Here is a 27,861-nt window from a genome sequence, read left to right as displayed (position 1 = left end):
ATGGCCAGCACGCTGGGCCCCAGCGCTGTGACTGAGACCCCCAGCGCTCCTGAGACGTCACAGCGTATACAGAATGCCGCTGACATCTCCGTCATTGTCATCTATTTCGTGCTGGTGATGGCCGTGGGACTGTGGGTATGTAGGAGCTTAGTGGGATGTTCAGAGTGGGCTCCAGGCTTGAGGCTGGGGGAAATGACTGAGGGAGGGAAAAGTGTAACGTGAGAGAGCAGAGAGGACGTTAAATCAGCTGTCACAGATTTTATTGTCCCTCCCGAAGCAGCCATTTCCCATATGTGAGTCAGTAATGCTACCACTGATTGACTTTATTCTTCTAACAAGCCCATCGTGTGAACAGGGCCAAGAGTGGGACTGCAGACTTATCCTGTTCGGCATTTCCAGCACCTGACGTCGTGAATAAAGATGTTGTGTTATTATCTCATTGACTCTATTTTGCTTTGCTCACTTTCTGTCAGTAACTTGGTTGACTTGGACGCTTAAGTCATTTACATTCCTTCTCTCTTTTAAGTAATGAGCTGCAGGCTGCAGATTTTCTTCCAAGCGCAAATTTTCTTCTTTTAGTGATAGATACCTCACTTTGTATTCTTCAATGAAAATAAACAGAGCAATTAGGACAGAAGCTGAGAATATGAGTTCTTAAAGTGCCTTGGTTTCTATGAAGGTGTGATTCTGAAGTTCTTGAAAAATTGGTGCTGTGTCACAGTTTTGAGGATAATGGTTCTCTTTAGGAGTGCTGGAAAAGAAGGTCATGTCTGTCAGAACCCTGGCCAGAGATTCTGGGGCATCTCAGGGGCTCTTTCTGTGGCTTGACTCGTAAATGTCTTCCCTTCTGCTCAGGCAATGCTGAGGACTAACCGGGGCACTGTTGGAGGCTTCTTTCTGGCTGGTCGAGAAGTGACCTGGTGGCCGGTGAGTGAGTCAAAGCTTCCTGGCGATAAATTTCCAGTGTGTATGTTTAAGGACAAGCCGAGAAAACATGTGCAGTGCTGATCATGTCTGAGGTGCATCAATTGCCTGCTTTCTGGTGTCTCTTTTCCTAAACCCTCGACCTCAGAGCTCAGCCCTGTCGTTCTAATAAATGAGAATACACCACCAGTTATGAGAGCAGGTGTAGTGTGGCATTTGGAAAGAGCTGGTTTGGCCCTCCCTGATTCATATTTTTTTAAATTTTATTTTTAATTGGAGGATAATTGTTTCCAATATTGTGTTAGCTTCTGCTGTATGGCAATGTGAATCTTCCATAAGTATACAAACACCCCCTCCCTCCTGAAGCCCCCTCCCAGAGCACCAGGCTGAGCTCCCTGTGCAATACAGCAGGTCCCCACTATTTTGCACGTCTGTCTGTTTTACACATGGGAGTGTATACATGTCAATGCTGCTCTCTCAGCTTTGAAAAACCTTTCATGGGCTTTCCTGGTGGCCCAGTGGTTGAGAACCCACCTTCCAATGCAGGGGACGCAGGTTTGATCCCTGGTTGGGGGACTAAGACCCCACATGCCAAGGGGTAACTAAGCCCGAGTGCCACAGCTAGAGAAGCCCACAGGCCACAGCTAGTGAGGCCAAGCCCTCTAGAGCCCATGCCCTGAAACAGGGGGAAGCCTGTGCACCGAAAGACCCAGCACAGCCAAAAAATAATTCAAAAATATGAAAACAGTCCTAGATACCAACCGTGCAAAAACTGGTGACTGGCTAAATTTAGGCCACAGGCTACAACTTGCTGACTCCTGCCGTATGGAGAAGTAATGGAAAAATCACAACATTTACCTGCTTTCAAGAAGTCTGATTTGGGACTTTTAAGTCTGACCCTAGTCTCTTCCCTTGAATTCCAGATGGGCGCCTCTCTCTTCGCCAGTAACATTGGCAGTGGCCACTTTGTGGGGCTGGCAGGGACTGGAGCGGCTTCAGGAATTGCCATTGCAGCATTTGAATGGAACGTAAGTGACATCACAGGCTTTTTCCTTTAAATCAGAACTCTTGGTGTGTTTGTCTGAGCTATCCACTCCAGTATTCTTGGGCTTCCCTTGTGGCCCAGCTGGTAAAGAATCTACCTGCAATGCAGGAGATCTGGGTTTGATCGCTGGGTTGGGAAGATCCCCTGGAGAAGGGAAAGGCTACCCACTCCAGTACTTTGACCTGGAGAATTCCATGGACTGTACAGTCCATGGTGTTGCAAAGAGTTGGACACGACCAAGCGACTTTCACTTTCACTTTTCTTTTCTTCATAGGACAAACTCCTCTTTGGTTTGACTTCTATTTCTCCTTCTTCTTGAACCTCAGGGCCTTCCTTGTGTAGCCCATTTTGCCTGGTCTATACCCTACCTCTGAGATTTCACTAAAGCCATTTTTCCCACCAGGGACGTCATCTCTGTATCATTGAATCCCACTTTGCCTTGACCTCCTCGATCATTTTAGCTCTCATTTCTATCTCTCCCCCTGCCCCAACCTATATTATACATTCAGTCTGAATCAGAAGCAAGAAACTTTAAAATGTGCAAGTAATGACCCCTTCTTTGAAAAGCTTACATCCCAGTGGGAGAGACAGATAAACGTTCGCTACAGTGTGGAGTACAAGGAGAGAAGCATGCATGGAGCGCTGAGAGATCTCAGCAGAAGGAAACAGAAGGGGCATCCTAGATGGTAGGTGGGACCAGGCACGTGTCCAGGGAACTTCCTGAGGCTGATGCCAGACAGAGGAGGAGAAACTGGCCAAGGAAGTGACAACATAGTAAAGAGTAAATGATTTGGAGGTAGTAGATCGAATCTCTAAGACTTGGCGACTGAGTTCCTAATTGCTCTGCTGCCATCTCAACAGTGCAAGCTGTGTCTTCTTAATTGGATTCTAAGATCTTTAAGGACAAGGGACCGTCTCCTCTCGTGTCACTCACACCACCCCATCAGTCAGCATTTGACTGGGCACATGCTATAAACATTTCTTGAGTTGACTGAGTGTTTTCGGTTCTATTCTCTTATCCTTCCTAGTGCTTGCTTGTGCGTGTATATGCCTATCAGTCAGGGAAATGCTTACGTGGAAGAAAGTTGGATCATTGTGAAATATATATATAAAAACAGACTATCCTGGATAGACTCAGCAAGGGACCTTGTGTCGTCACAAGTGACCGTGCCCCGCCCCTATTGAAGATTTTGCTCCTATAATTACTTTAGTAATGTCAGAGACTCAGAAGGGACCCAGCCTCCACGTGTGCCCTATGGTCTGGGTTTTGCTTTGATGGTGCCATGGAGTTGAGAAAGGAGCCAGCCTCCAGAAGCGTGGACAAAATGTCCTATGGCCCCAGGGAGTGTGATTATCAGCTTGCTGAGAGCCTGGCTCTTTTAGCCTGTGACCTTGGATTTCTTTAATCTCTGAGAGGTTCAGGTTGCCCCTCCATAAAACAGGAGAACAGCTGTGCTTATCGCATCTGCCTCACCTGTGCTGTGAGAACAGCATGAGTGACAGAAGTGAAGACTTTTTCATAAATATTAATATTCACGTAAGATTATACTATTAGTGTCATTGTATTTGGCAAGGCTGGGGGGGCACTGGGGATATTCTTCTGCCTCTAAATTTCTCATTGGTTTGTCACTCTATATGATTCCTGACATTCAAGAATAATTCCTGGGGACTTCCCTGGTGGCTTAGTGGTTAAGAATCCACCTTCCAATATAGGGGATAAGGGTTCGATCCATGGTGGGGGAACTAAGATCCCACATGCTGCGGGGCAACTAAGCCCCCTCACCACACAGAAAGATTCCCTGTGCTGCAAGGAAGACTCGACACAACTAAATAATTTTTTTTAAGAATAATTCCTTTTGGTAAAGATTGTATGACCTTCTAGTGGTCCAGGTGGGCTCAGATCTCTGACTGTCCTTTTTCACCACACATCTTTGCCACATCCTAAGCCCCAGGAAATAGTGATCTCTGGATCATGGAAGCAGAAGAAAGAGACCCACAGCTGTCTTGGGATCATAACAAACGTTTTACTTTCAGATTTGGAGGTTGTGAAGCGAAAAGGCCCTCAAGCCAAACCTCTCTAACTCCCACTGTGTCCTTGGTTTCTTGCAGGCCTTGCTGCTGTTGCTGGTTCTAGGGTGGTTCTTTGTCCCCATTTACATCAAGGCAGGGGTGAGTATCCACAGGTGTTCTCTGGCACACATGTCAAGCATTCATTTATTCCCTCATTTTTTCTGCTCAGCTATGAAACCTGAGTAACATTATTTGTCCCAGAATTTCTGAGCTTATGTTTACATGAGACCACTAACTACTGTGCTTCCCTGGTGGGCCAGTGGTAAAGAATCTACCTGCCAGTGCAGGAGACATGGGTTTGATCCCTGGTCCAGGAAGATCACACACATCGTCGGACAACTCAGCCCGTGTGCCACACTACTGAGCATGTGCTCTAGAGCCCTGGAGCCGCAACTACTGAGCCCACGCGCCTAGAGCCTGTGCTCTGAGACAAGAAAAAGCCACTGCAATGAGAAGTCCACGCACCGCCAAGAAGCAGGCCCCACTTGCTGCAACTAGAGAAAGCCTGCAAGCAGCGACAAATACCTAGTGCAGCCAAAAAATAATACAAATCATAAAAGAATTTTAAAAATTAAAAAAAGACCATGAAGTACTGCAGGATTGCTCCTGAAAATGGTTGCAGTCAGCTATCCTTTTGCTGATCACTGTTGTTGGGATTCCATTTTTCAGACATTCTTACCAATACATGATATTTTCCTTTATTCTAATTTTTGTTACTCTGATGTTTGGAAGGTAGCTTTTTTTAAATGAGGGGTAGGAAGTACCATGCTCTGGTGGCTCCCCTTCAACCTGGGTGTTGCCAACCAACTGGGGCACTGCTGTGCCTCTTGGAGCCTAACCGCCACACTTACTCCTTCTGCAGCTGAGGGTGCTGTGTCCTGGGATGATTCCTGGGGTGGGGCTCCAGGGGGCAAGCTTTACTCTCTACTGCCTCTGCATGCCACTGTATAGTCCTTTGCTCACCCCGAGTCCCTTCCCATTCCAGGCTTGAGCAAGCTCTGCTCTCTTTGGTGCAAGGATCCACAGCACATAACTCGTGCATGTGTTCTTGGACATGGCTTACCATCCTTGAGGTGGTTCTGCACAGTTTCTGAGCCCCAAGAGTTCCCCTTCTTGCTTTTGCTAGTATTATATAAATGCTTACTTAAGATTCTTTTCTATTGGGGGAGATGAAACCATGAGCTTGGTCTGCTATGAAGAAACCAGAAAAATGTACCCTTTAAGCTGATCACATAGCTGATCTAGTATTTCGATAATGACACCCTCAGCTTTTTCTCCACATAGGGTTTAATGTAACTCTTCTTTTCAATAAAGATAATCATGTGAATGTACACACAGAAGCATATTTGCAGTTTGTCCAGTTATCTATTTATCGTGTAACCGTAATCCCACTCCATCCTTTATGTTGTTCTTGCTAGACTGCAACATTACCAGTGAAAATAATAAATATTATCTCTTGAGCGTCACCATTCATTTGGTGTTGTGGTAGGTATTTTACACCTACTTCCATATTAAAGCCCCACATTACAGGTGAGAAAACAGAGGTTCAGAGAGATTGCCATTTGCCAAAGGTCACAATCTGGGAACAGATCCTAAGAATGCTTGAGTCCAATCCCATGTTCATTCCAGACTCACAGCTTCCCAAGGGGCTGTGCCTTCTCACTCATGTCTCCCCACCCCCAAGGTGGTAACTACCACACACAGTTACCTGTCCACAGAGGCTTAATCCACGTTGGATCATCTGACTGTGTGGGACCCTGAAGATGAATCCTGCTGGTGTCTGTCTCTGCAGGTGACGACCATGCCAGAATACCTGAGGAAGCGGTTTGGTGGGAAGCGGCTCCAGATCTACCTCTCCATCCTCTCCCTGTTCATCTGTGTGGCTTTGAGAATCTCAGTGAGTTCGATGCCGTCCTGGCACTTCAGCTTCATGAGGGATAAGAGTGCTAAGATCAGAGAACTTTATGGGTCAAGCCATACATGGATGTTTTCCAACTACTTGGGGTCTCTCTGAACATGTTAATCACTCAGTCGTGTCTGACTCTTTGTGACCCCATGGACCATAGCCCAGCAGGCTCCTCTGTCCATGGGATTCTCCAGGCAAGAATTCTGGAGTGGGTAGCAATTCCCTTCTACAGGGGATCTTCCCAGCCCAAGGATCAGACCCAGGTCTCCTGCATTGCAGGCAGATTCTTTACAATCTGAGCCACCAGGGGTCTCTCTACCAAGATTTTATGCCAAAAAAAGAGAAAAAAGGAGCTTCAGAAACCCTGCATTCATAGAGTAAAAGAATTCTGAGTCACAAGACCTTCCAGAGTATAAACCCATCCTTTCATTAAGACTATGAAAAAAAAAACAAACGAGTGTGCAGAAAGAGCAGAAAGTCTCATTCAAGTAACACAGCACTTCAGTAGCAGAAATAAGGGTTCTCCAGCTCCCACCCCCCCTGCACAACAACCTTTCCATCCTCATTGCCAAGGCCACTCTAGGTTCACATTTTCCTTTTCAGCTTGACTGTCTAACATGAAGACCAGAAGGGAAAGTGTTTTGTATTATTGTACTGACTTTGCTTAAATGTACCTATTTTATCTGAGATTGCCTGTACGAAACAAATGTCACAAACAAGTGTTAAAAGATTTCTAAATTTTTTTTAAGTTAAATCTCTTGGAGATAATTATTGAGGAAAGAAGAAATTTGAAGATTCAGCATGTAGTACATGTAGAAACCAAAGAAAACTCTCCTCATGTATCAGTGACTGAGGACATAATCTCCTGCAAGTTTATAGTCCAGGCAGTTCACTAGAGCAGAAGTTCACCCTGCTTATTGATCCTCTGTTGAGCCAAATCATGATTAGAAGTAAACCAGCTGCTTAGATTAGATGGCCCGAGCCTTCCTAATGCAACGTGAGCATTTCCCAGTACTTATTATAAATTGCTGGGCTCCATATTAGGGGAACAAGATTCCTGTTCACTAGCAGTTCACCATGTCGTTAAGGGTATAAGAATTTTACACGTGAAATAGCACTTTATGACATTATATGCAAATATATTAAACTAAGAGCTGGACTAGAGTCTGGATAAGTACAGAAAATATGCTGCAGGCCAGGAAAGAAGATGGCAGTCAGTGCTGGGTGGAACTGGAGGTCGTCCTCACTGGTGAGGGCTGGGAGCACTTAAGTCCCAGGACAGGAAGGTGAGGAGAGCCCAGGGGAGGCAGAGGAGCCTGCAGGTGTCCGGGGCTTCGTGCTTACATGCTCCTCTGGTGGGTGGGAGCTGGTGATCTCTGTTCCCCTCTGGCTCTGACATCTAGGGCTTTATGATGCTAGAGTATGAACAAGGTGCTGGAGCACAATGTCAGGTACCAAAGGGAAGCCCCAAGGGAGGCAGCCTCCTGAGGTGGTTGGTTCCTGCTGGTGGGGAGTGGGTGGAAGGTCGGAGCAGCACAGAGGCCCAGAGCATGTGTGTGACTGTGCACGGTCTGGCATGGTCAGCTGGAAAGATCCTGTCGCAGGAGTCCATTCTTACCTACAAGGTTACGTCTTAAGTCGCAGGAGTCCATTCTCACCTACAAGGTTATGTCTTAAGTGGCATCAATAATCCTAGACACGACATTTTGTATACTATTATACAATGATAACAGCTTCTATCCTGGTTACTTATTAAACAGATCAACAACTTTCACAGCCTTCCCCTGCCCCAAGTTTTAAAAAGATCATCTTGTTCACTGGTTCTCAACCTCCAGTAATGTGTAGGGTCCAAGAGTGCTAAGTCACGTCTGACTCTTGTGCCTCCGTGGACTGTAGCCCACCAGGCTCCTCTGTCCATGGGATTCTCCAGGCAAGAATATTGGAGTGGGTGGCCATGCCCTTCTCCAAGGGACCTTCCCAGCCCCGGGATAGAACTGGCATCTCTTATGTCTCCTGCATTGGCAGGCAGATTTTTTCTTCTAGCACTACCTGGTAAGCCCCAAAGGATGGTATGGTCTCACTAGGGTTGTTGGTAGGTGGCAAGCAGAGAGAAAAGAAAGGCTTTTCCTGACTGGGACTCAAACCTGGGCCGAGGCTGTGAGAGCGCTGAATCTTAACCACTAGGCCACCAGGGAGCATCAGATATTAGTGGGAAGGTATCAGTAAAGAGATGAGCGACACACTGCATGTTTGCTTTCTACCCTGACTGTTCTCTCTTTAGTCAGACATATTTTCTGGAGCCATATTCATCAAACTGGCCTTGGGATTGGACCTCTACCTGGCGATCTTCATCCTCTTAGCCATCACTGCTATTTACACAATCACTGGTGAGTCCCTGCTATCTTTTGCTGACCTCACCTCAAGCTGTCACTAGCATGTCACTGCCATGTAAGTAGCCATGTCACTGCCTTTTATTTCCATTGTGAGATTCATGCACAGATGGAGAAACATAACTAGAGCAAAGAAAACAGAATCTTCAGTATGAGGCGTGATCACCTACTGACGTGGTAAATGGGACGGGAAGATGGTGACTTGGCTCAGCTATGTGTCTGGCACGCAGATCAGTGTTTGGAATCCTGCGTAACATACGCATGGGAGGTCGGGATGAAACAGTGGCTCAGACCCGAGACTGGCAACACCAAGGCAGGGCCCAAGTGAATACCTGCCAGGGCACAGTGATGGGACGGTGAGCCGCAGAATCAGGAAAGGCAAACTGGAGCAGAGGGTTGATTGTGGGAGGAAAGGTGTGGTAATAGTTCAAGCAGGCTTTCATGAGCCGGATACACCAGTGTTCTCCCTCACGCTAACATGAAGATCAAACTATACCAGCTCAATCGGAAAAAGAAAGGAAAAGTACAGCTGGAACGATAAAGACAGTCCTGAAGCCATGTTTATACATCGAGTACATGTCTCAGAATAAGTGACAGATAAGGCCATAAATCTCCTATTTTCAGTATCCATCTTGTTCCCTCTCATAAAGGGACTATCTCATTAACTGAGACTCTGTGAGCCCAGAGTTGAAAGGGAAGTTTTTGCTGTTTGAACAACACTGCAGCAAAACGCGGCTCATCAAATGTATCTGGTTCTCGACTAATGAAACGATAATACATTCCAACAGGAGAGCAAGAATGGCCTTGCCCAGTTTTTTGAGAGCGAGTGTAATTGTGCTAAATGGAGCAAACTGAGGGATCAGTGAGGGAAAATCCATGGTACTAAGACTTTGCCTTTATCTCTATTTAATATTCAAAAATCCAAACAAAGGCGGAACTCCACTCTAGTTCACGGAAACTGAGGCAAGGCAAGGGATACAAGGGGACCGAGGAGAGGCATAACTAGGAAGGCGACCAAGATGCCGAAGGGGGCTTGAGGCCCATCCAGGAGCATCTGATACGTGTTTTGCTGAGTTATTTCTAGAGTTTGGGTAGAGGAGAACAAGAGGTGACAGCAGACAGATGAGGACGCCTGAGTAAAACGCCCGGATTCCTCTCTCTCTTCACAGGGGGCTTGGCCTCAGTTATTTACACAGACACCCTCCAAACGGCCATCATGCTGATAGGTTCTTTTATTCTCACGGGGTTCGGTAAGTGATAATGGTATGAGCAACGCCCTGGGGTCAGAAATCCTGGGACTTGGTGTCTGTTCAGTCTGACTGCTCTTGACCGCTGCCTCCCTTCTACTTGGTCACATTTTCCAATCATTTGCATAAATCTGCGAACTTCTTTCACGCTCTCCTTACTCAGGAAGGAGAGTCTGCGAACTTCTTCCTTACTATACTATCTCAGCATGAAGAAGTAAGGGAGAACTTTGCCTGTTTGGGGGCTCTCTGGTAGCTCAGACGGTAAAGAGTCTCCCCGCAGTGCGGGAGACCTGGGTTCGATCCCTGGGTGGGGAAAATCCCAGAAGGAAATGGCAACCCACTCCAGTATTCTTGCCTGGAAAATCCTATGGACGGAGGAGCCTGGCAGGTTACAGTCCATGGCGTCGCAAAGAGTCGGACATGACTGACTGACTTCACTTTCACTTTTCACTTTTACCTCCTTTGAAAAACTAGTGCTTAGATAATTTATTTTGTTTAATCTTAATACCCTTGTGCTCAGAATGGACAGAATTAGTACAATTGAGTTGACATTTTATGAAAATATTGGTGCATTGGATCCAATGCACAGAAACCTTTCATTTACATAAAATCCTCATTAAATGAAGGATTAAATATTGGGGAAAATTTAGGTAGCTGAATATTAACTTCCTTATGACTGATGGAAATTATTAAAGTATATTCCTCACTCTATTATCATATAAGTAACAAATATAGTTCGTATCTTTAAGCTCTGACTAGGTGCCTGCATGTTCAGGAATGTTGCATGCACTGCAGACTGAGTGGGTGTTGGAGCAGGGTGACTGCCGGACAAGGGAGGGGTGAAAAGGCATTTGTTTTCACCCTGTATCCTTTTTACTTTATGCATGGGTTTTCTATGCAAACAAAAACAAAAACTATAATAAAAGAAGCCAAAAATTAGCAGGCTGTAAATCAGATTCAATAATGATCTGGCATGACTCTCACTTATTAGTACCATGTTACCATTCTTTTAAGTCATGCCAGATCACTATTGAATCTGATTTACAGCCTGCTAATTTTTGGCTTCTTTTATTATAGTTTTTGTTTTTGTTTGCATAGAAAACCCATGCATAAAGTAAAAAGGATACAGGGTGAAAACAAATGCCTTTTCACCCCTCCCTTGTCCGGCAGTCACCCTGCTCCAACACCCACTCAGTCTGCAGTGCATGCAACATTCCTGAACACGCAGGCACCTAGTCAGAGCTTAAAGATAGAGGCAAAACCTGATAGAACTACAGGGACAACAAATTCGTCATGGCGACTGACGGTTTTGTCAGAACATGGCTGCCATTAACCACACGTGGCTATTTCAACTGACGCTAATTAAAAATGCAGTTTCTCACTTGCTTAGCCGTGTCTCAAGCACTCGATATACCGCAGTCTCCTGCACTTAGTCGCTCAGTCATGTCCAACTCTTTGTGACCCCATGGACTGTAGCCCACCAAGCTCCTCTGTCCATGGGATTTTTCAGGCAAAAATACTGGAGTGGGTTGCCATTTTCCTCCTCCAGGGGATCTTCCCGACCCAGGGATTGCACCCACCTCTCCTGTGTCTCCTGCATTGCAGATTCTTTACCCACTGAGCCATTAGGGAAGCCCCAATATATGGCCAGTAGCTACCACATTGGACAGCACAGATATGTAACAGTTCCATCATTGTAGGAAGTTCTATTGCACAACGCTACTCCTGAAGCAACTGCTACCACCAATTCCTTGTGAACTTGCTACCTAGCCAGAATTTCTGTTATTCTTGTTCATGCTCCTTTGGTTTCTGGCCTCAGTGATGGATACCCTGGCATCAGCTTCTCTAAGACTCACTTATCCTGTCCTATGGGTAGACTCTCACCTCCTAGGTCCTCCATGTATTTTTGCTACAAACCATATTTCCCTTAACAGAACAATTTCCTTGTATTGTCTGCATCTTCCATTAGGTTGAGTTTCTGCCTTGCACATTCATTTTGCACATAATCCCACCACAATATTTGGTACACAGAAACGTGTTAGTGCTAAATTGAATAATGGATAAATAAGTAAACTGTCAAACTCAACTCTACAAATGTAGAATTGTAATATCTACCACTCTAAAATGTACTCTGATGAATTTTGTGTCATCTGAACCTTTATAAGTTGTCCCAAAGGTCTGGGCTCATCTTTCTAAGGTTTCCATCCATTGTGGTTCTTTCCTATCCCTGACTAGCTTTTCCAGACCCTCCTAGTGGGGTTCAGTTCAGTTCAGTTCAGTCGCTCAGTCGTGTCCGACTCTCCGCGACCCCATGAATCACAGCTCGCCAGGCCTCCCTGTCCATCACCAACTCCCGGAGTACACTCAAACTCATGTCCACAGAGTCGGTGATGCCATCCAGCCATCTCATTCTCCGTCGTCCCCTTCTCCTCCCGCCCCCAACCTTTCCCAGCATCAGACTCTTTTCCAGTGAGTCAACTCGTCGCATGAGGTGGCCAAAGTATTGCAGTTTCAGCTTCAGCATCAGTCCTTCCAATGAACACCCAGGATTGATCTCCTTTAGAATGGACTGGTTGGATCTCCTTGAGTATAAGGGACTCTCAAGAGTTTTCTCCAACACCACTGTGCAAAAGCATCGATTCTTCGGCGATCAGCTTTCTTCACAGTCCAACTCTCACATCCATACATGACCACGGGAAAAACCATTGCCTTGACTAGACGGACCTTTGTTGGCAAAGTAATGTCTCTGCTTTTTAATATACTATCAAGGTTGGTCATAACTTTCCTTCCAAGGAGCAAGCATCTTTTAATTTCATGGCTGCAATCAGCATCTGCAGTGATTTTGGAGCCCAAAAAAATAAAGTGTGACACTGTTTCCACTGTTTCCCCATCTATTTGCCATGAAGTGATGGGACCAGATGCCATGATCTTCGTTTTCTGAATGTTGAGCTTCAAGCCAACCTTTTCACTCTCCTCTTTCACTTTCATCAAGAGGCTTTTGAGTTCCTCTTCACTTTCTGCCATAAGGGTGGTGTCATCTGCATATCAGTTTCCCTATTTCCCCTCACCACACGTAATCTAATTGGAGGCGTTTGAGTACCTCCACCACAAAGGAGTGATTATGAACACTTTAGATGTCTAAGATTTGACAGAAATTTCATTTTATCCAATTCCTTTTCAGCTTTTGCCGAAGTTGGAGGCTACGAGAATTTTACAGAGAAGTACATGAATGCCATCCCGACCATAGTGGAGGGGGACAACCTGACAATCAAATCCAAATGTTACACACCTCAGGGAGACTCCTTCCATATTTTTCGAGATGCTGTCACTGGGGATATTCCATGGCCAGGAACAATATTCGGAATGACTGTTGTAGCTGCGTGGTATTGGTGTACAGATCAGGTAAACTCTGTGTGTGTGTGTGTGTGGTTCTTTTTCTACTCATAGAAAAACATCTGGTTTCTATTTCATACACACACATACATCATTTAAAGAGCCAAACACTTCTATTAATATGATGCTTGTTATGAAAAATGAAAAAAAGTTGCACCCTTTCCTGGTGGCTCAGATGGTAAAGAGTCTGCCTGCAAAGCAGGAGACCCAGGTTCAATCCCTAGGTCAGAAAGAACCCCTGGAGAAGGGCATGACAACCCACTCCAGTATCCTTGCTTGGAGAATTCCATGGACAGAGGAGTCTGGCAGGCCATGGGGTCACAAAGAATCGGACATGACTGAGTGACTAATACTGTTGTGAAAAATAGCTGTCTGGAGTCCAACTTTCTACCTATTTCTCGTCTCCCAAAGGCAAACAGTTTCAGCCCCCTCAGTTGAGTATTTTGGTGTGTATTTTTATTCTCTAAATCCTACACTCACTGTATAGTTTATGAACAACTGGCGTGGATATTGCCTTAGAGTTCATGAGAAATGAATGCTCTTAGGTGCTACCCACACCCTTCAACGATTTCTCATAAACCTGATTCCCGGGAGATTGAAATAAACCCTTGTATTGCTCCCTCTTAGTTTTCCAGTTTTAGAGTTTTCTGTTGGCTTCCCACAAGGAGAGATGAGAGTTTAGCCTTTCCAGTTTTCCGCCCTCAATCCCCACAGGCACACCTCCTGATCATTCATCTTCCTAATAGATCCAGTTCACAGTTTTGGGGAGATGTGCATTCAACGCAGCAATTTTTGTGAGTTCATAAATGTAACTCACATCCGAGCCACAGAATATTCCGACTGAGTTTTCCTTAGCCTTTTCTTTTCCCTAAAATGAATAACTCTAAATACCTTCGTTTTAAATTTTCTTGCTGATTATTACTCATTCAATAACACGCCCTCAGCAAATTGCCCAAATCTCGTCTCAGTTCTTGCAAGCACGTCAGGTGTTCTGTGAGCGCCCTGTTTTCTCTTAGGGCCTTTCATCTCTCACCAGCTCTCGGGCTGTCCACTGGACTCGGCGCTCATCCTGACTCAGAACCGCCTTCACTGCCATCTTTGGCACCCCTTTGCTTCATTCTTGGTTGTTTCCAGTACTCCACATCCTCATCTTTCTTTGTGTAATCCTGCCTTTTGAGGCAATGAATTCTCCAGTTAGTTGCTGAGAAAGAAGGGAGATACATTTGCTGTGGATTTGCACGTTTCAAAGTGTCTTCACTCCAACTCTTAGTAAACTGATCTCCGGCTATGTGCACATTTGTAGGTTGGAAATAATCTTCCCAGAGTCATAGACTCGTTGTATTTTGACTTCCACCATCATAGGTGAGAAGCCTGAAGTTATTCTTGCTCTTTTGGGTGTGACTCTGCTGGGGAAAAAATTGAAGGCAGAAGTAGAAGAGGGTGATAGAGTGTGAGATGGTTGGATGGCATCACCGATTCGATGGACACGAACTTGGGCAGACTCCAGGAGTTGGTGATGGACAGGGAGGCCTGGTGTGCTGCAGTCCATGGGGTCACAAAGAGTCAGACACGACTGAGGGACTGAACAACTGCTTTTTCTCTCTGGAAACTTGCCTTTCCTTTGGCCTCGATATTTTGAAATTTCACCACAAGGTCCTATTGTGTGTGGACCTATTTTTATCCATCACGACAGGCCGCTGTGACCTTCTTTGATCGGGTGGCTGATATCTTGGATAATCTGGGGAGAGTCTTTCTTTGCTGCCTTCCATTTTGTTCTCTTGTATTTGGAACTCTCCTTTTGGATGTAGGTCTTCGTCAGCTGGTTCGCTAATGTCTTTACTTCTTCTCTCCATCATCCGTCTCTCGGTCTTTTGCTCTACTTAATAGGAGACTTTCTTAATTTTATCCTCCAGTTTTTCTGCCTTTGTATTTAAAGCTTCTAAGATCTTATTTTTTTTGTTTTCTGGGTGCTCCTTTTTATAACAAATGAGTTTGTTTTTATTTTGGTGGGTTTATTTTTTTTTTTTTTAAGTTTTCTTCTTCCTAAATAGTCTGTCAACTTAAACTTACAATTTCACAATTCTAACTCACTTTAAATCAATGGCCATACATGATGTTAGGGTCAGTTTTCTTTTTCTCTATATAGTAAACTGATTTCCTCAACATATCTATCAAAGAATGCATCGTTTCACCACTGATTTGTGGAACCATTTTTATTACTTATATTTTGCCTCTGACTAACTGACTTACTTCTATAAGTGACCTCACATTCTTCTTAGATGTAGGGGCAGAACCTGCTTTTCTGCTGACAGGGCTTCTCTCCTCACCTGTAATTTGTGTTGCGCCTCCAACCATCAGCTTCCAGGCCTCTGTCCGAAAATATTGCCTGCTCCCTCAGCACTAAATAACACCGCCACTGTCCCTAACAGATCTGTCTCCCCAAAGACAATTAAGCAGAAAAAGACATCTTTGTTTTACAACACTCCTTGAGAAGAAAGAGTGACATCAAAATGTTATTATGGTTAGAAATTCTGCTTTGCTAGGAAATTTATTAGTCAAGAAATTGTACAACTTAAGTAGGAATTATGAAATCATATACATTCATTTTCCCAGGGCCATCATATTTGATTCATAACTCAATGTGGCCTGAAGAAGTCTAGAGATGAATATCTCAGAATTCTGTTCTGATGGCTGCCTGACTCTGGTGTTTCCATGTCAATGAGCTTGCTTTCCCTTCGGGATAATTGCCTAGCAATAGTCGAGAGAAACCAATGAGCTATGTGACTTATTTAGTCACATACTCAGTAAAATATCAGAGACTTCCCAGGTGACATGGTGGTAAACAGTCTGCCTGCTAGTGCAGGAGACAGGTTCCATCCCTGGGTCAGGAAGATGCCCTGGAGTAGGAAACGGCAAACTGCTCCAGTGTTCTTGCCTGGAGAATCCCACCTGGTGGGCTACAGCCCATGAGGTCACAAAGAGTCAGACATGACTGAGGGGCTGAGTGCATGCACACACACATATCAAAGGCACAGCTTATGGCAAAAATCAATAGGGACAGCTTTGTACCTGGAAGAGCACATGGCCCTTGTTGCAATACAGCCTGGGAGCTGTAAACACGTTTTAATAGTAGTGATAGGTATTGACTTAAATGTAACAAGAGTCTCACAAACATACCAAATATTCAGGATGCCCTGAAAGAGACAATGCTATTTAGAGATGAAAAAACTGAAACTCACAGCAGTCAAATACTCATGTAAGAGGAGCAAGGATTCCAGTTCCAATTTCACGCTGAAGCCCATTATTTTCCACTACCATGACCCTCTTTTTCACTGTAACATTAATTTGGAAGAGAGGCACTCCCCTTCATTGAAGTCACCCTCTGGTTTTCTCGTGACTACATCATGTTCCCCTGGCAGGTCATTGTACAGCGCTGCCTGTCAGGCAAGGACATGTCACACGTGAAGGCCGCCTGCATCATGTGTGGGTACCTGAAGCTGCTGCCCATGTTCCTCATGGTGATGCCAGGGATGATCAGCCGCATCCTGTTCACAGGTGAGTCTTGAATCCATAGATCCTTTTTTTTTTTTATTACACATGAATTCTGAGTAGAGGTTTCAAGATAGATAAAAACTTTGATAAACTAGAAAATCCATTGCATATGACAGTAAAAGCAGAATCTCAAGTGGGGAGAACAGCCTGTGCAGAGGCTTAGAAGCAGGAAATGTAGGCACACTTGACATTCTGTTCTCTTATTTCTTTTGTTCTGTACGCCTGTCTCCTTGCAGACGTTTGAGCTTGCAAGCTTGTTTTCATGAGTGGCTTGGATTTAAGCTAGTCTAGAGGATAATGCTGAAGAAAGCAATGGCACCACACTCCAGTACTTTTGCCTGGAAAACCCCATGGGTGGAGGAGACTGGTAGGCTGCAGCCCACGGGGTCACTAAGAGTCAGACACAACTGAGCGACTTCATTTTCATGCTTTGGAGAAGGAAATGGCAACCCACTCCAGTGTTCTTGCCTGGAGAATCCCAGCGACGGGGGAGCCTGGTGGGCTGCCATCTATGGGGTCGCACAGTTGGACATGACTGAAGCGATGCAGCAGCATCAGCAGAGGATAATGCAGGAGGATGAGATAAACTGGAAAACTGTGAGCTGAGTGAGCTGTGATGGTTGAGTCCAAGACATCTTTGACTGAGAAAGTCTTCAAGATTCACTGTCACTTCTTGGTCCTTCCAAGATGGTTGGAGACTGGACTAGGCTTTGGAATTGGGTTGTATGGGTACTTTAACTTCTGAACCAGCTGAAAGTAGCTACTAATGTTGAAAATCTTCCTTAAAAAATCAACTCTTCCTTTGTTATGAAGGGTACAGGAAATACATTCGGCTAAGCAAGGCCTCTGGTTCTAGTGGGGCAATCCATCAGATAACACTGAACCAACAGCATATTTTCTCAACTGGGCATCAGTTTATTTAGCTAAAATCTTGTTACAATGAAAATCACCTTTTTTCCCCAAAAATGATCCATTTTATTTATCCATTGTAAATAGCTCCTTATAGGTATTCCTTGTGCTTCAATTCCCACTCTCCCTTATTTTTTTGTCTTAATTTTTTTTTAATGACGTTTATTTTAAGACTACTGTTTCCTGGGGGTGTGGTGTCACATTAAAATGATTCCCCTACACAGCAAGTTAGAATGTTTCTTTGTTCGTCTTACTGCAACATTATAGTGTTGTTGAAAATATCCAACAAGTAAAGAATGGTCAAAGAAATTACTATATCCCTCTTCATAGAAAATTGCACACAAGGGACTGAAGACTATCTCAAAAAGCAGGAAAATGCTGAAGTTATTATGTTAAATGTAAAAAGCAGATTACAAAATATTACCTCAACAATTACCATAGCTATGCAAAAAAATATACATATATATATATTTGGTGGAAAAGGATTAGAGAAGACTATTGAAAAAAACGAAAGAAGTTAAATTGCTAAGGTATTAGCATTCCGGTGGGGTTTTTTAAATCAAGTTTTGCTGTCATCATAATATTGTTTAAGGAAGAAAAAAAAAAGATACCGTGCAAATGTCACAGTGAAGTAAGATACCATCCCACATGGGGCAGTCACTCCAACAACCACCACAGGTGATACTTCTTCTTAGATACAGGTGGTAAAACACTGGGCTGAGTGATCGGACAAGGCTGACTTCCTGGGTGTTGTGGTGGGGGTGGGGCGCTGGAGGTGGGAGTAGGGGTGGGGTTGGTTTTGTCTTTGAAGTTCTGTGCTCCTCTGAGGAGTTTCACTCTTGCGGCTTTGCTGGAGGATGGAGCAGCTCCCTCTATTTGCTGTACTGCTCTCACCCAGCCACATCCCAGAAAAGAGCCCTGCCCCTTAGGTCAGTGCACAGGGAGCTGTAGGCATGAGACACTTAGCAGGTCGTATTCTGGGCAAAAAGGGAGCACGTTCATAGTGTGTAGTTCAAAGTTGAATCTCTAATTTCCATGCATGGAAATTCCTCTCACCCATGATCTTACGACTTGTCTCTATGTCCAATGGTTGTAGATCTTACCTCTCTGGCCCCACTCACCGAACCCACTTTTCTGAATCTGCCCCCCCCTCAGAGAAGGTGGCCTGTGTTGTACCTTCGGAATGTGTGAAGCACTGTGGAGTTAAAGTCGGCTGCTCCAACTATGCTTACCCAATGCTGGTGATGGAACTGATGCCCACTGGTAAGAAAACATGCCTGCTCAGGTGACTGGATGGAGAAAAGGTGGCACTCGGTAGAGACGGATGGACAGATGAACAATAGAGAGAAGGGTGTTGATAGGTGAACAGTATTCAGCTGTAGGGCTTCCCCAGTGGATCAGTGGTAAAGAATCTGCCTGCAATGCGGAAGACACAAGTTTGCCCCGGGTTGGGAAGATCCCATGAAGGAGGAGATGGCAACCCACTCCAGTTCTTCCCTAGAGAATCCTGTAGACAGAGGAGCCTGAGAGACTACAGTCCACAGCGTCAAAAAGAGTCAGACACCACTGAGCAACTGAGCATGCATACATGCATTCAACCTTATCCTGCCACTTGCAACAACATAGACAAAGGTAGAGGACATTATGCTGAGCGAAACCAGTCAAGCACCTGAAGACAAATACTGCATGACATCACTTATATGTGGAATCTAAAGAAGTCAAACTCCAAGCAGAGAGTAGAGGGTGATCGTCAGCAGCTAGGGTGGAGAAGGGCAGTCACGGGAAGATGTTAGTCAAAGGGTATAAATTTTCTGCTATAAGATGAATAAGTTCTGGAGGCCTAATGTATATATATTAACTATATATACACACACACACATATGTATATATATTAACTATAGTTAATATATTACTAATACTTACTTAAAACTAAGAGAATAGATCTCAAGTATAATCATCACAAAACCAGAATATGCTAACCATGTGAGTGATGGATATGTTAATTAGCCTGACTGTGGTAACCATTTCACATCACATTGTACACCTTAATACTACAATTGATATCTATCAATCATACCTTGATAATAATACCTTTGTGCTGGGACTGCCTCAGAGGCCAGGTCTGTAGATGGGCCATGAGAAAGGGTTATGGCACAGTCCTTAATCATTCTTACTTCCATTAATTCATTTGTTTCATCAAGCCTCTCTTGAACACCTTCCATAGGCTACCAGCGCTGTTCTTGGCCTGGGCAATACAGAAATGAACCAGATATAATTCTTATTAGAAGAATTCTTACTCCTCTGAATTCAAAACTATCAATGCAATCAGGGGCATTTAAAAGATTGATTTATCAATAAAAGAGTTTCATAGCAATAATTTATAAGTTCAGAGGACTAGAGGTTAAATAGTCATCTGCTTTCTTTACAGCGGTCGTACCCAAATAATATACCTCAATCTATTTAATTTGAAACTGTTTATTGAGTGCCTATTATGTGCCAGACACTGCCTTGTGCTCAGAAAACATCAGTGAAGTAGGCACAAAATCCCCTATTAAAATTCACATTCCAGTTCGGTGAGATAAAAAACAAACCAGACATTATGTGAAATAAGTAAGTTATCAGAATACTAGATGGTGAGCAGGGTAAGGGGCTCAGTAGTGACCAGGTGATCCTGTACCTTAGACTCATCGAAGGTTGGCTAACACTTTTGTGACCTTTCTCCTCCCTGACCCACACAAGCATTGTCAAGAGGAAGGGAGCACGACCCACAGGTGACCCCATCCACCCTCTTTCACACTTTGGGAAGCCTACATGGCATCCCTAATAAGCAGAGGGAACTGAAGGATGAAGTTGCCACAATTTTTCAAAACTCTGCTTTGCCCACCAAAGATGTCTTCAAGAGAACTTCCCACTAGGCTTTTCACTCTCCAGTTCCCTAACCTTCAGGAAGCCAAGAATTCCTCCCCAAAGAAAGGTGGCAGAACCCGGTTTCCTCTCTTTCCAATGGCCTCTAAGTTTATATTTACAACCAAAATTCTATGCTGGACTATTCCCAAGTCACCAGGAAATGCGCAGGAAGTGCACATGAGGACCCACGTCGACAGGTACACCAGTCAGTGAACGTTCCAGGCGATGCCTCATCTTTGGACAACCCTGGGTTGGCAAGGCCCTCGTCGACCATGGTGTTCAGTTCCTAACCAGTGACTGCACCCTCTCCCGGCCCCAGGACTGCGAGGCCTGATGCTGTCGGTCATGCTGGCCTCTCTCATGAGCTCCCTGACCTCCATCTTCAACAGCGCCAGCGCCCTTTTCACCATCGATCTGTACACCAAGATCCGGAAGAGAGCATCTGAGAAAGAGCTCCTCATAGCTGGACGGTGAGACATTCCTGGTTTTTGTCTAAAGTTTCTCTGCAAAAAGGCAGACATGGGGACTTCCCTGGTGGTCGAGTGGCTAAGACTTTGCACTCCCAACGTAGGGGGCCTGGTTTCGATTCCTGGTTGGGGAACGAAGACTGCGTGCAACAAAATAAATAAGTGTTTTTAAAAAGAAAGAAAGAAAAAGGCAGATAAATGAACTAGAACCTCCTCAACTTTGGGTTCAAGAAACTAACCATAGCATTCTAGAGTAGGAAGAGACCTTTATGCTCAGTCGCTAAGCTGTGTCTGACTCCTTTGAGACCCCATGGACTGTAGCCCTCCAGGCTCCTCCATCCATGGGATTTCCCTGGCAAGAATACTGGAGTGGGTTGCCATTTCCTACTCCAGATGATCTTTCTGACCCAGGGATCTAACCCTTGTCTGCTGTGTCTCCTGCGTTGGCAGATGGATTTGGAAGAGACATTCAGTTCAGTTCAGTTCAGTCGCTCAGTCGTGTCCGACTCTTTGTGACCCCATGAATCACAGCACGCCAGGCCTCCCTGTCCATCACCAACTCCTGGAGTTCACTCAAACTCATGTCCATCGAGTCAGTGATGCCATCCAGTCATCTCGAGGACATTTAATTCAACTTCATCTTTCTAGCTACAAAATTGGGGGCCATATTTTAAGTGAAATAGTTGCTTTGTCCAGACTTTCAAATGCTTCTGTTTCTTATTTCTTCCTCTCCTCACACCATCTCCCAACCACATCTTCATGAAACTCCTTCCGTGTTTTCCTGGGGGTGTAAGCTTCGCACTTACTCTGATAGACTAAATGCATTGTCTCTAGAAGCTTCCATGTGTATCTAAACCATCCACACACTGCTACAGAGGAGTTTATCAACTACATTCACTAAGAAATGAGGTGTTAAGAGAAACTGACCACCTATCTAAACAATTATGCATTATTGAATACAGTTACTATTGCTTTAGTAAATTAAGCACCTGAGGAAAAAATTCCAAGGGCTCACTTGGTCCAGATCTTGACTCTGGACAAAGGACGGGAAGAAAAATAAGACACCCGTGCTTCTGTGGTGGGGACACTGTTGGACTAGAATTCAGCAGGGCCCAAGAGGCCGTGCTCACACTAACAGGTATGTAGTCTTACGCATCATTCTACATTAAGTCTCAATGATCAACTAATGATCTTTTTTTTTAATGTCTCTTATTAAATGTCTACCACATCTCAGAATATAAATATGAAAAAAGGACATATATATAAGACAAGCAGTTTCCTGCTTTGTGGGATTTATGCCTTTGTGAGAAAAGTAAACAATAAATGTATTTTATACCTCGCTTCCCAGGTGGCTCAGTGGTAAAGAATCCACCTGCCAATGAAGGAGACGCAAGGGACATGAGTTCGACCCCTGGGTCGGGTAGATCCCCTGGAGGAGGAAATGGAAACCACGCCAGGATTCTTGCCTGGGAAGCCTCATGGACAGAGGAGCCTGATGGGCTACAGTTCTTGAGGATGCAAAGAGTCAGACATGACTGAGCGTGTGTGTGCACACGCATACACACACTCACACACATTCTATACCTGATAACAAAAAAATGTTAGGTAGAAAAGGTCTCTGTTCCAGGTTAGCACAGAGTAGTGATAACCTTTTACAGAAAGTCCAGGAAATCGTGTTTGTTTGTTTACTTACACAACAAGCATAACTGGAGTTTAGAAGAGTGGATCAGCCGTGATCCCTGGACCCCAAGAGCCTCTAGTAGGTTTTTACTTTTATCAATATTTTAACCAATTTTTTCTACCTGTCAAAGTACTCAAGTAGTAAAACGCACAAATTAGCATTTTTGGCCACTTCACTCAGCATATCTGTTTTAATTCCCACCGACACAAACTGACTTAGTTTCTCTCAAGCTAGGATAAAAGACCACCATGGGAGTCTGCTTTCTTTATCATGCAAATAATTGCTTCTTAATAGAAATAGTGTTGTAGTTTCAATTGATATATCGCATAAACCACAGAAAAGATTAATCAATTGCTGACATTTGAGTATTTAATCTCATTGTTGAAGATATTATGACTAATTATAGATAAGCAATTGCTTTATTAGAATTTTACTAACAGATAATCACTAGGCACAGTGTGGTTCCATGTGAGGTCAAAGAGCTTGATTTTATTTGGAAAATCAATAAATGGCCTCAGAATGAATTCAAAACATAATGCAAGTACCAATAAGGCTTTTGCTTAATATTGAAATCATCCTGTTTTCTTCCCAGGTTATTTATCATTCTCTTAATTGCCATCAGCATTGTGTGGGTCCCTTTAGTACAGGTTGCTCAAAATGGACAACTGTTCCATTACATAGAATCTATTTCTAGCTACCTTGGGCCTCCAGTTGCAGCTGTCTTTCTGCTTGCCATCTTCTGTAAAAGAGTCAATGAACAGGTAAGTGAAGGTTGGGAAACTTCTCCCTTGCTGGAGTGAGAAAAGGTATTTCATTCACTGGTAGAAAAATGCATTCTTCCCACCCTATTATACAATTCAAAGGCCCCTCTCAATTTCAGCTGTGGTCAGCTGCTGCTGCTGCTGCTGCTGCTAAGTCACTTCAGTCGTGTCCGACTCTGTGTGACTCCATTGACGGCAGGCCACCAGGCTCCCCCGTCCCCGGGATTCTCCAGGCAAGAACACTGGAGTGGGTTGCCATTTCCTTCTCCAATGTGTGAAAGTGAAAAGTGAGAGTGAAGTCGCTCAGTCATGTCTGACTCGTAGCGACCCCATGGACTGCAGCCTACCAGGCTCCTCCGTCCATGGGATTTTCCAGGCAAGAGTACTGGAGTAGCTTGCCATTGCCTTCTCCGTGTGGTCAGCTACAATTCCTAATTCTAACTAGAGTGTACAGAAACAGTGTGCACACTCAGGGTACAGTCTTTATATTTCTTACAAAATAGTGTCTACATCCTCGTCCCAGAGCTGAGGAACACAAGGTCTGGAGTAAGACCACACGGTCCAATCCTGGCTCTACCACTAAATATCACTGTGATCTTAATCAGACCATTTGACTCTGTAAAATTAAGACAATCACAGTGCCTACCTTAAAAGATTGATGTAAGAAATTTTAAAAGATGTTTAAAACATGAAGTACTTAGAGGAAAATCTACTACATTCAAAAGATTTAAAAAGCGTTTATATTATGATGTATATGATTGATTATTATGGGCCTTGAACATTTAATTGCTTCTTTGTTCCCAGGTATTAGCCTTATTATTATAATTTTCAGATGAGGAACAGATGCAGAGGGATTAATATGTATGTTCTTTCCATATATTACTTAACATTAGTAAGTGGGGTCTTGAGATACAGACTAAGGTCTTCCCCCATCTAAAGCTCACAATCTTAATCCCTATGCAATACTGTTTTTCCTAAACATAACATCTTGATCGGGCTTCCCTGGTGGCTCAGTGGAAAAGAATCTGGGTTGGAAAGATCCCCTGGGGAAGAAAATGGCAATCCACTCCAGTATTCTTGTTTGAGAAATCCCATGGACAGAGGAGCCTGGCGAGACACAACTTAGCAACTAAACAACAACAACAAATTCTTGATCAGGGGAACAGGAATACATGTTTCTACTCCCACCAACTTCACAGATAAATTATTTTAATTGTCAAAAGTTTAATAAAGTTTTCAAACTATCTAATATCAATTCTTTAAATTTTATAACGTAAGGCATAGTTATGTTTATTCTCCAAAATGTCACAAGTTTTGACATATATATATATATAAAGTCAAACACAAAGGGAACTTCAGTTTGTGTCAGCGTAGGCAGTAATGTCCTGGAGTTGGAGAACCAACAGTGGAATGATCTTTCAGAACCACGGAGAACAACAGCCCACTGGGAATATAGGTATTTTCAGCTTTCCCCTGCTTTGACGACCTTGTGGTCAAGGTTTAGCCATTTGTTGGTCCTTAGTGGAGAAAACAGACAGGATGATAATCATGACTTTCTTGAATGAGTGTGTTGTCTTTTATAAATACACAAATGTTACTCTTGTTTCTTTCTCAGGGAGCCTTCTGGGGTCTGATTGTTGGATTTGTGATGGGCCTCATCCGTATGGTCGCGGAGTTTGTCTACGGAACGGGGAGTTGTTTGGCCGCCAGTAGCTGCCCCCAAGTCATCTGTGGCGTACACTATCTGTACTTTGCCCTCATTCTCTTTTTTGTTTCCATACTGATCATCCTGGGAATTTCCCTGTTAACAAAACCCATTCCTGATGTACATGTGAGTAATGAATATCAGATATGCTCATTTTCAAAGGATTCTTTGCCTTTTAAAGCTTCAACTGGTGTGTGAGTCCCATACAATGAGACCTGGAAATAGGGGTTTTAAACATATTATTGATGATTTTTAAATAACTACCAGAAAACAGAAATATTATTAAAACCATAAATAACTTTATTTTTAAAAAAGCAGAAATAATTTTAAGCGATAAATGTTTTTGTGGGTGAGAGTGGTGGAAGATCTCTTCTTTGTTGTCTGTACTTTCCTGGGCTGTTTGATTTTTTTGCACTGTACAATAAACAAATGTATCGCTGCATTATTGTAAACACTTGCTATCACTAATGTGTTTGTCTCTGGTCTCTGGTTAGCTGTATCGCCTGTGCTGGGCTCTTCGGAATAGTACAGAGGAACGAATTGATTTAGATACAGAAGAGGAAAGACACGAGGAAGCCGATGATGGTGCTGACAATGGTAATACCTGGTTTACATTTGGTTTTCACATAGAAACTCTAATGTAACTGTCTTTGTTTCATTTTTTTTTTAATTCCATGAAATTCACCTTTGGAAAAAGCTCTTAGGTTTGTGGCAAACTTAGACTTTAAAATCTTACCTTCCCAACAACCAAGACAATTTGCTCCATGTGAAACCCATCCCTTCATCCCCTTGTCTGCCAGTCTGTCTGTCCATCCATCTGCCATCTAGCCATGTGTGCCAGGGACTCCTGTAACATTCAGCAGCTACAATCATCCTTTACAATCACCTGTACTACATTGACAGGGCTTTTATTTCCCATGTTCTGTGATCATTTATTTCTTCATTTCAGATAATCCTGAGGAAGCTCGTGGATGTCTCAGGAAGGCTTATGACTTGTTCTGCGGTTTGCAGAGGAAAGGCCCCAAACTGAGCAAAGAGGAGGAAGAAGCCCAGGAGAGGAAGCTGACAGACACGTCTGAGAGGCCCTTATGGAGGACAGTAGCGAACATCAACGCCATCATCCTCCTGGCAGTGGCAGTCTTTGTCCATGGCTATTTTGCCTGAACGCTGTCTGAGCTACTAGAGTATTTATTAAGCAAAGGATAATTTTGTTGATTTTTCACTTGTAGAACTTTTGTGTTGCAAAGGCAGATAAGCATTTTATGGAATGAGATGACCATACACCTGGATTTTAGCTTTTGTTGTTCCTTCGTGTCAATAAAAAGAAAGAGGGAGTTGATAATTTAGAAAGTGAGTGAGTTGACTCAAGGTGTACATAAACTGGAAGCACTGGCTCTAAATTATTTTACAGGCAGATTGCCCTAACTTACATTCACTGTCTGCAGTTTCCAGAGACTTCCACTTAGAAGGAATGCCTCTCCCAACTCTGCCTCACATAGTAACCTCTTCATCTATCAAAGTGAACTTCTCCCGTCTTCCCTTCATTGCTCTCAAGGATTTCGAAAATAGAAATACTTCCTAATGGTTAAGAGGAGATGAGTTGAAAATGCCAGCTGTAAATATATCTGTGAATTTATTATTAGCTTATATCTCAAATAAAGCCACCCCCTACTAAGTGTTAGCATATCAAGCCATTGATTTTTAGACTTCTTTTTCATTTTAATTTGGCCATGCCTTGTGGCTATAGGATCTTAGTTCCTCAACCAGCAATTAAACTTGGGCCCTGGCTGTGAAAGTGCTGAGTCCCAGCCACTGAACCACCAGAGAATTTGCATGGTTTTTACACTACTTTTTAAAATAGTTTGATTCTATTTCTATAGATTTTTAGGCTATTTTTAAAAAATAGTTCACATGATTCATTTATTTAAAGTGTACAGTTAAGCTTATTTTAGAATAGTCGGAGTTGTGCAATAATTACCAAACCTGATTTTCTATATTAACGTTAATTCTTTATTTGCTTTGTTACTGGAACATGTCTTTCTCTGTATTTGTTTTATTTTGACATTGTGTGTTGTTCTGTGACTGACTTTTCCAAATAAAATTCATCTTGGAGCTCTTCACGTATTAGTACATATAGGTATCCCTCATTCTTTTTAGCAGTACATTATTCCATAAAATCATTTACCATAATTTGACCATTTTTCTACTGAGAAACATTCACATTTGTTTCAATTACTTGGTATTGTCTACAATATTTGACTAATATATGCATGCTAAGTCACTTCAGTTGTGTTCAACTCTTTGTGACTCCAGGGACTGTAGCCTGCCAGGCTCCTTTGTCCATGGAATTTTCCAGGCAAGAATATTGGAGTGGGTTGGCATTTCCCCCTCCAGGGGGTCTTTCCCCCTTGGTAACTATAAGATTATATTCTACATCTGTTTCTGTTTTGTAAATAAGTTCATTTGTACCATTTTTTAGGATTCCACATATAAGCAGTATCACATAATATTTGTTTCTTTCTGGCTTACTTCACTCAATATGACAATCTCTAGGTCCATCCAGGTCAGTGCAAATGGCATTATTTTGCTTTTATTGGTGAGTAATACTCCACTGTATGCATGTACCATATCTTCTTTACGCTTTCATCCATTGGTGGATATTGTAAGGTCGTGGAAACGGGTGTCTCAAGCTGTAAGGAAATAACCCAGACACCAAGGGAAAGTAACAGGCTTTATTGGCAGTGCGCACCCAGGCAGAACCCACTGACCGCAAGAATGGCCACGAGGAGTTCTGCCCCAAACAAAGGCAGGGTGCGATTTTTATGCCTTTGGGGCAGGAAGTGGCATCATATAACCTGGACAGGCCTAAAATAAGGTAAAGCTAGGGAACACAAGATTGTGAGT

The 27,861-nt window shown here is 43.6% G+C and overlaps 1 protein-coding gene across 3 annotated transcripts; it reads left to right on the top strand.

Annotated features, from left to right (window-relative positions):
* LOC129542371 (solute carrier family 5 member 4) lies at positions 1 to 26,121 on the top strand. Of its 3 annotated transcripts, none has more exons than XM_055404672.2 (15): positions 1 to 135; positions 856 to 927; positions 1,848 to 1,952; positions 4,079 to 4,138; positions 5,832 to 5,936; positions 8,227 to 8,332; positions 9,505 to 9,585; positions 12,764 to 12,984; positions 16,395 to 16,530; positions 18,592 to 18,699; positions 20,663 to 20,813; positions 23,084 to 23,252; positions 24,868 to 25,083; positions 25,452 to 25,554; positions 25,907 to 26,121. In XM_055404672.2, exons 1-15 carry the CDS (start codon positions 1 to 3, stop codon positions 26,119 to 26,121), a joined length of 1,983 nt encoding a protein of 660 aa, XP_055260647.2. The 3 variants fall into 3 exon arrangements, with proteins under 3 accessions (XP_055260647.2, XP_088683999.1, XP_088683998.1); XM_088827873.1 differs by having other exon boundaries at positions 58 to 135; positions 25,452 to 25,542; XM_088827872.1 differs by lacking the exons at positions 1 to 135; positions 856 to 927; positions 1,848 to 1,952 and adding an exon at positions 3,462 to 3,506.
* The last annotated feature ends 1,740 nt before the right edge of the window (positions 26,122 to 27,861 follow it).

The sequence above is a fragment of the Moschus berezovskii genome, chromosome 19, assembly GCF_049115385.1.
Source record: "Moschus berezovskii isolate FMDL1 chromosome 19, NW_MosBer_1.0, whole genome shotgun sequence".
Lineage (NCBI taxonomy): Eukaryota > Metazoa > Chordata > Mammalia > Artiodactyla > Moschidae > Moschus > Moschus berezovskii.
This window is presented reverse-complemented; position numbering and strand designations above follow the sequence as displayed.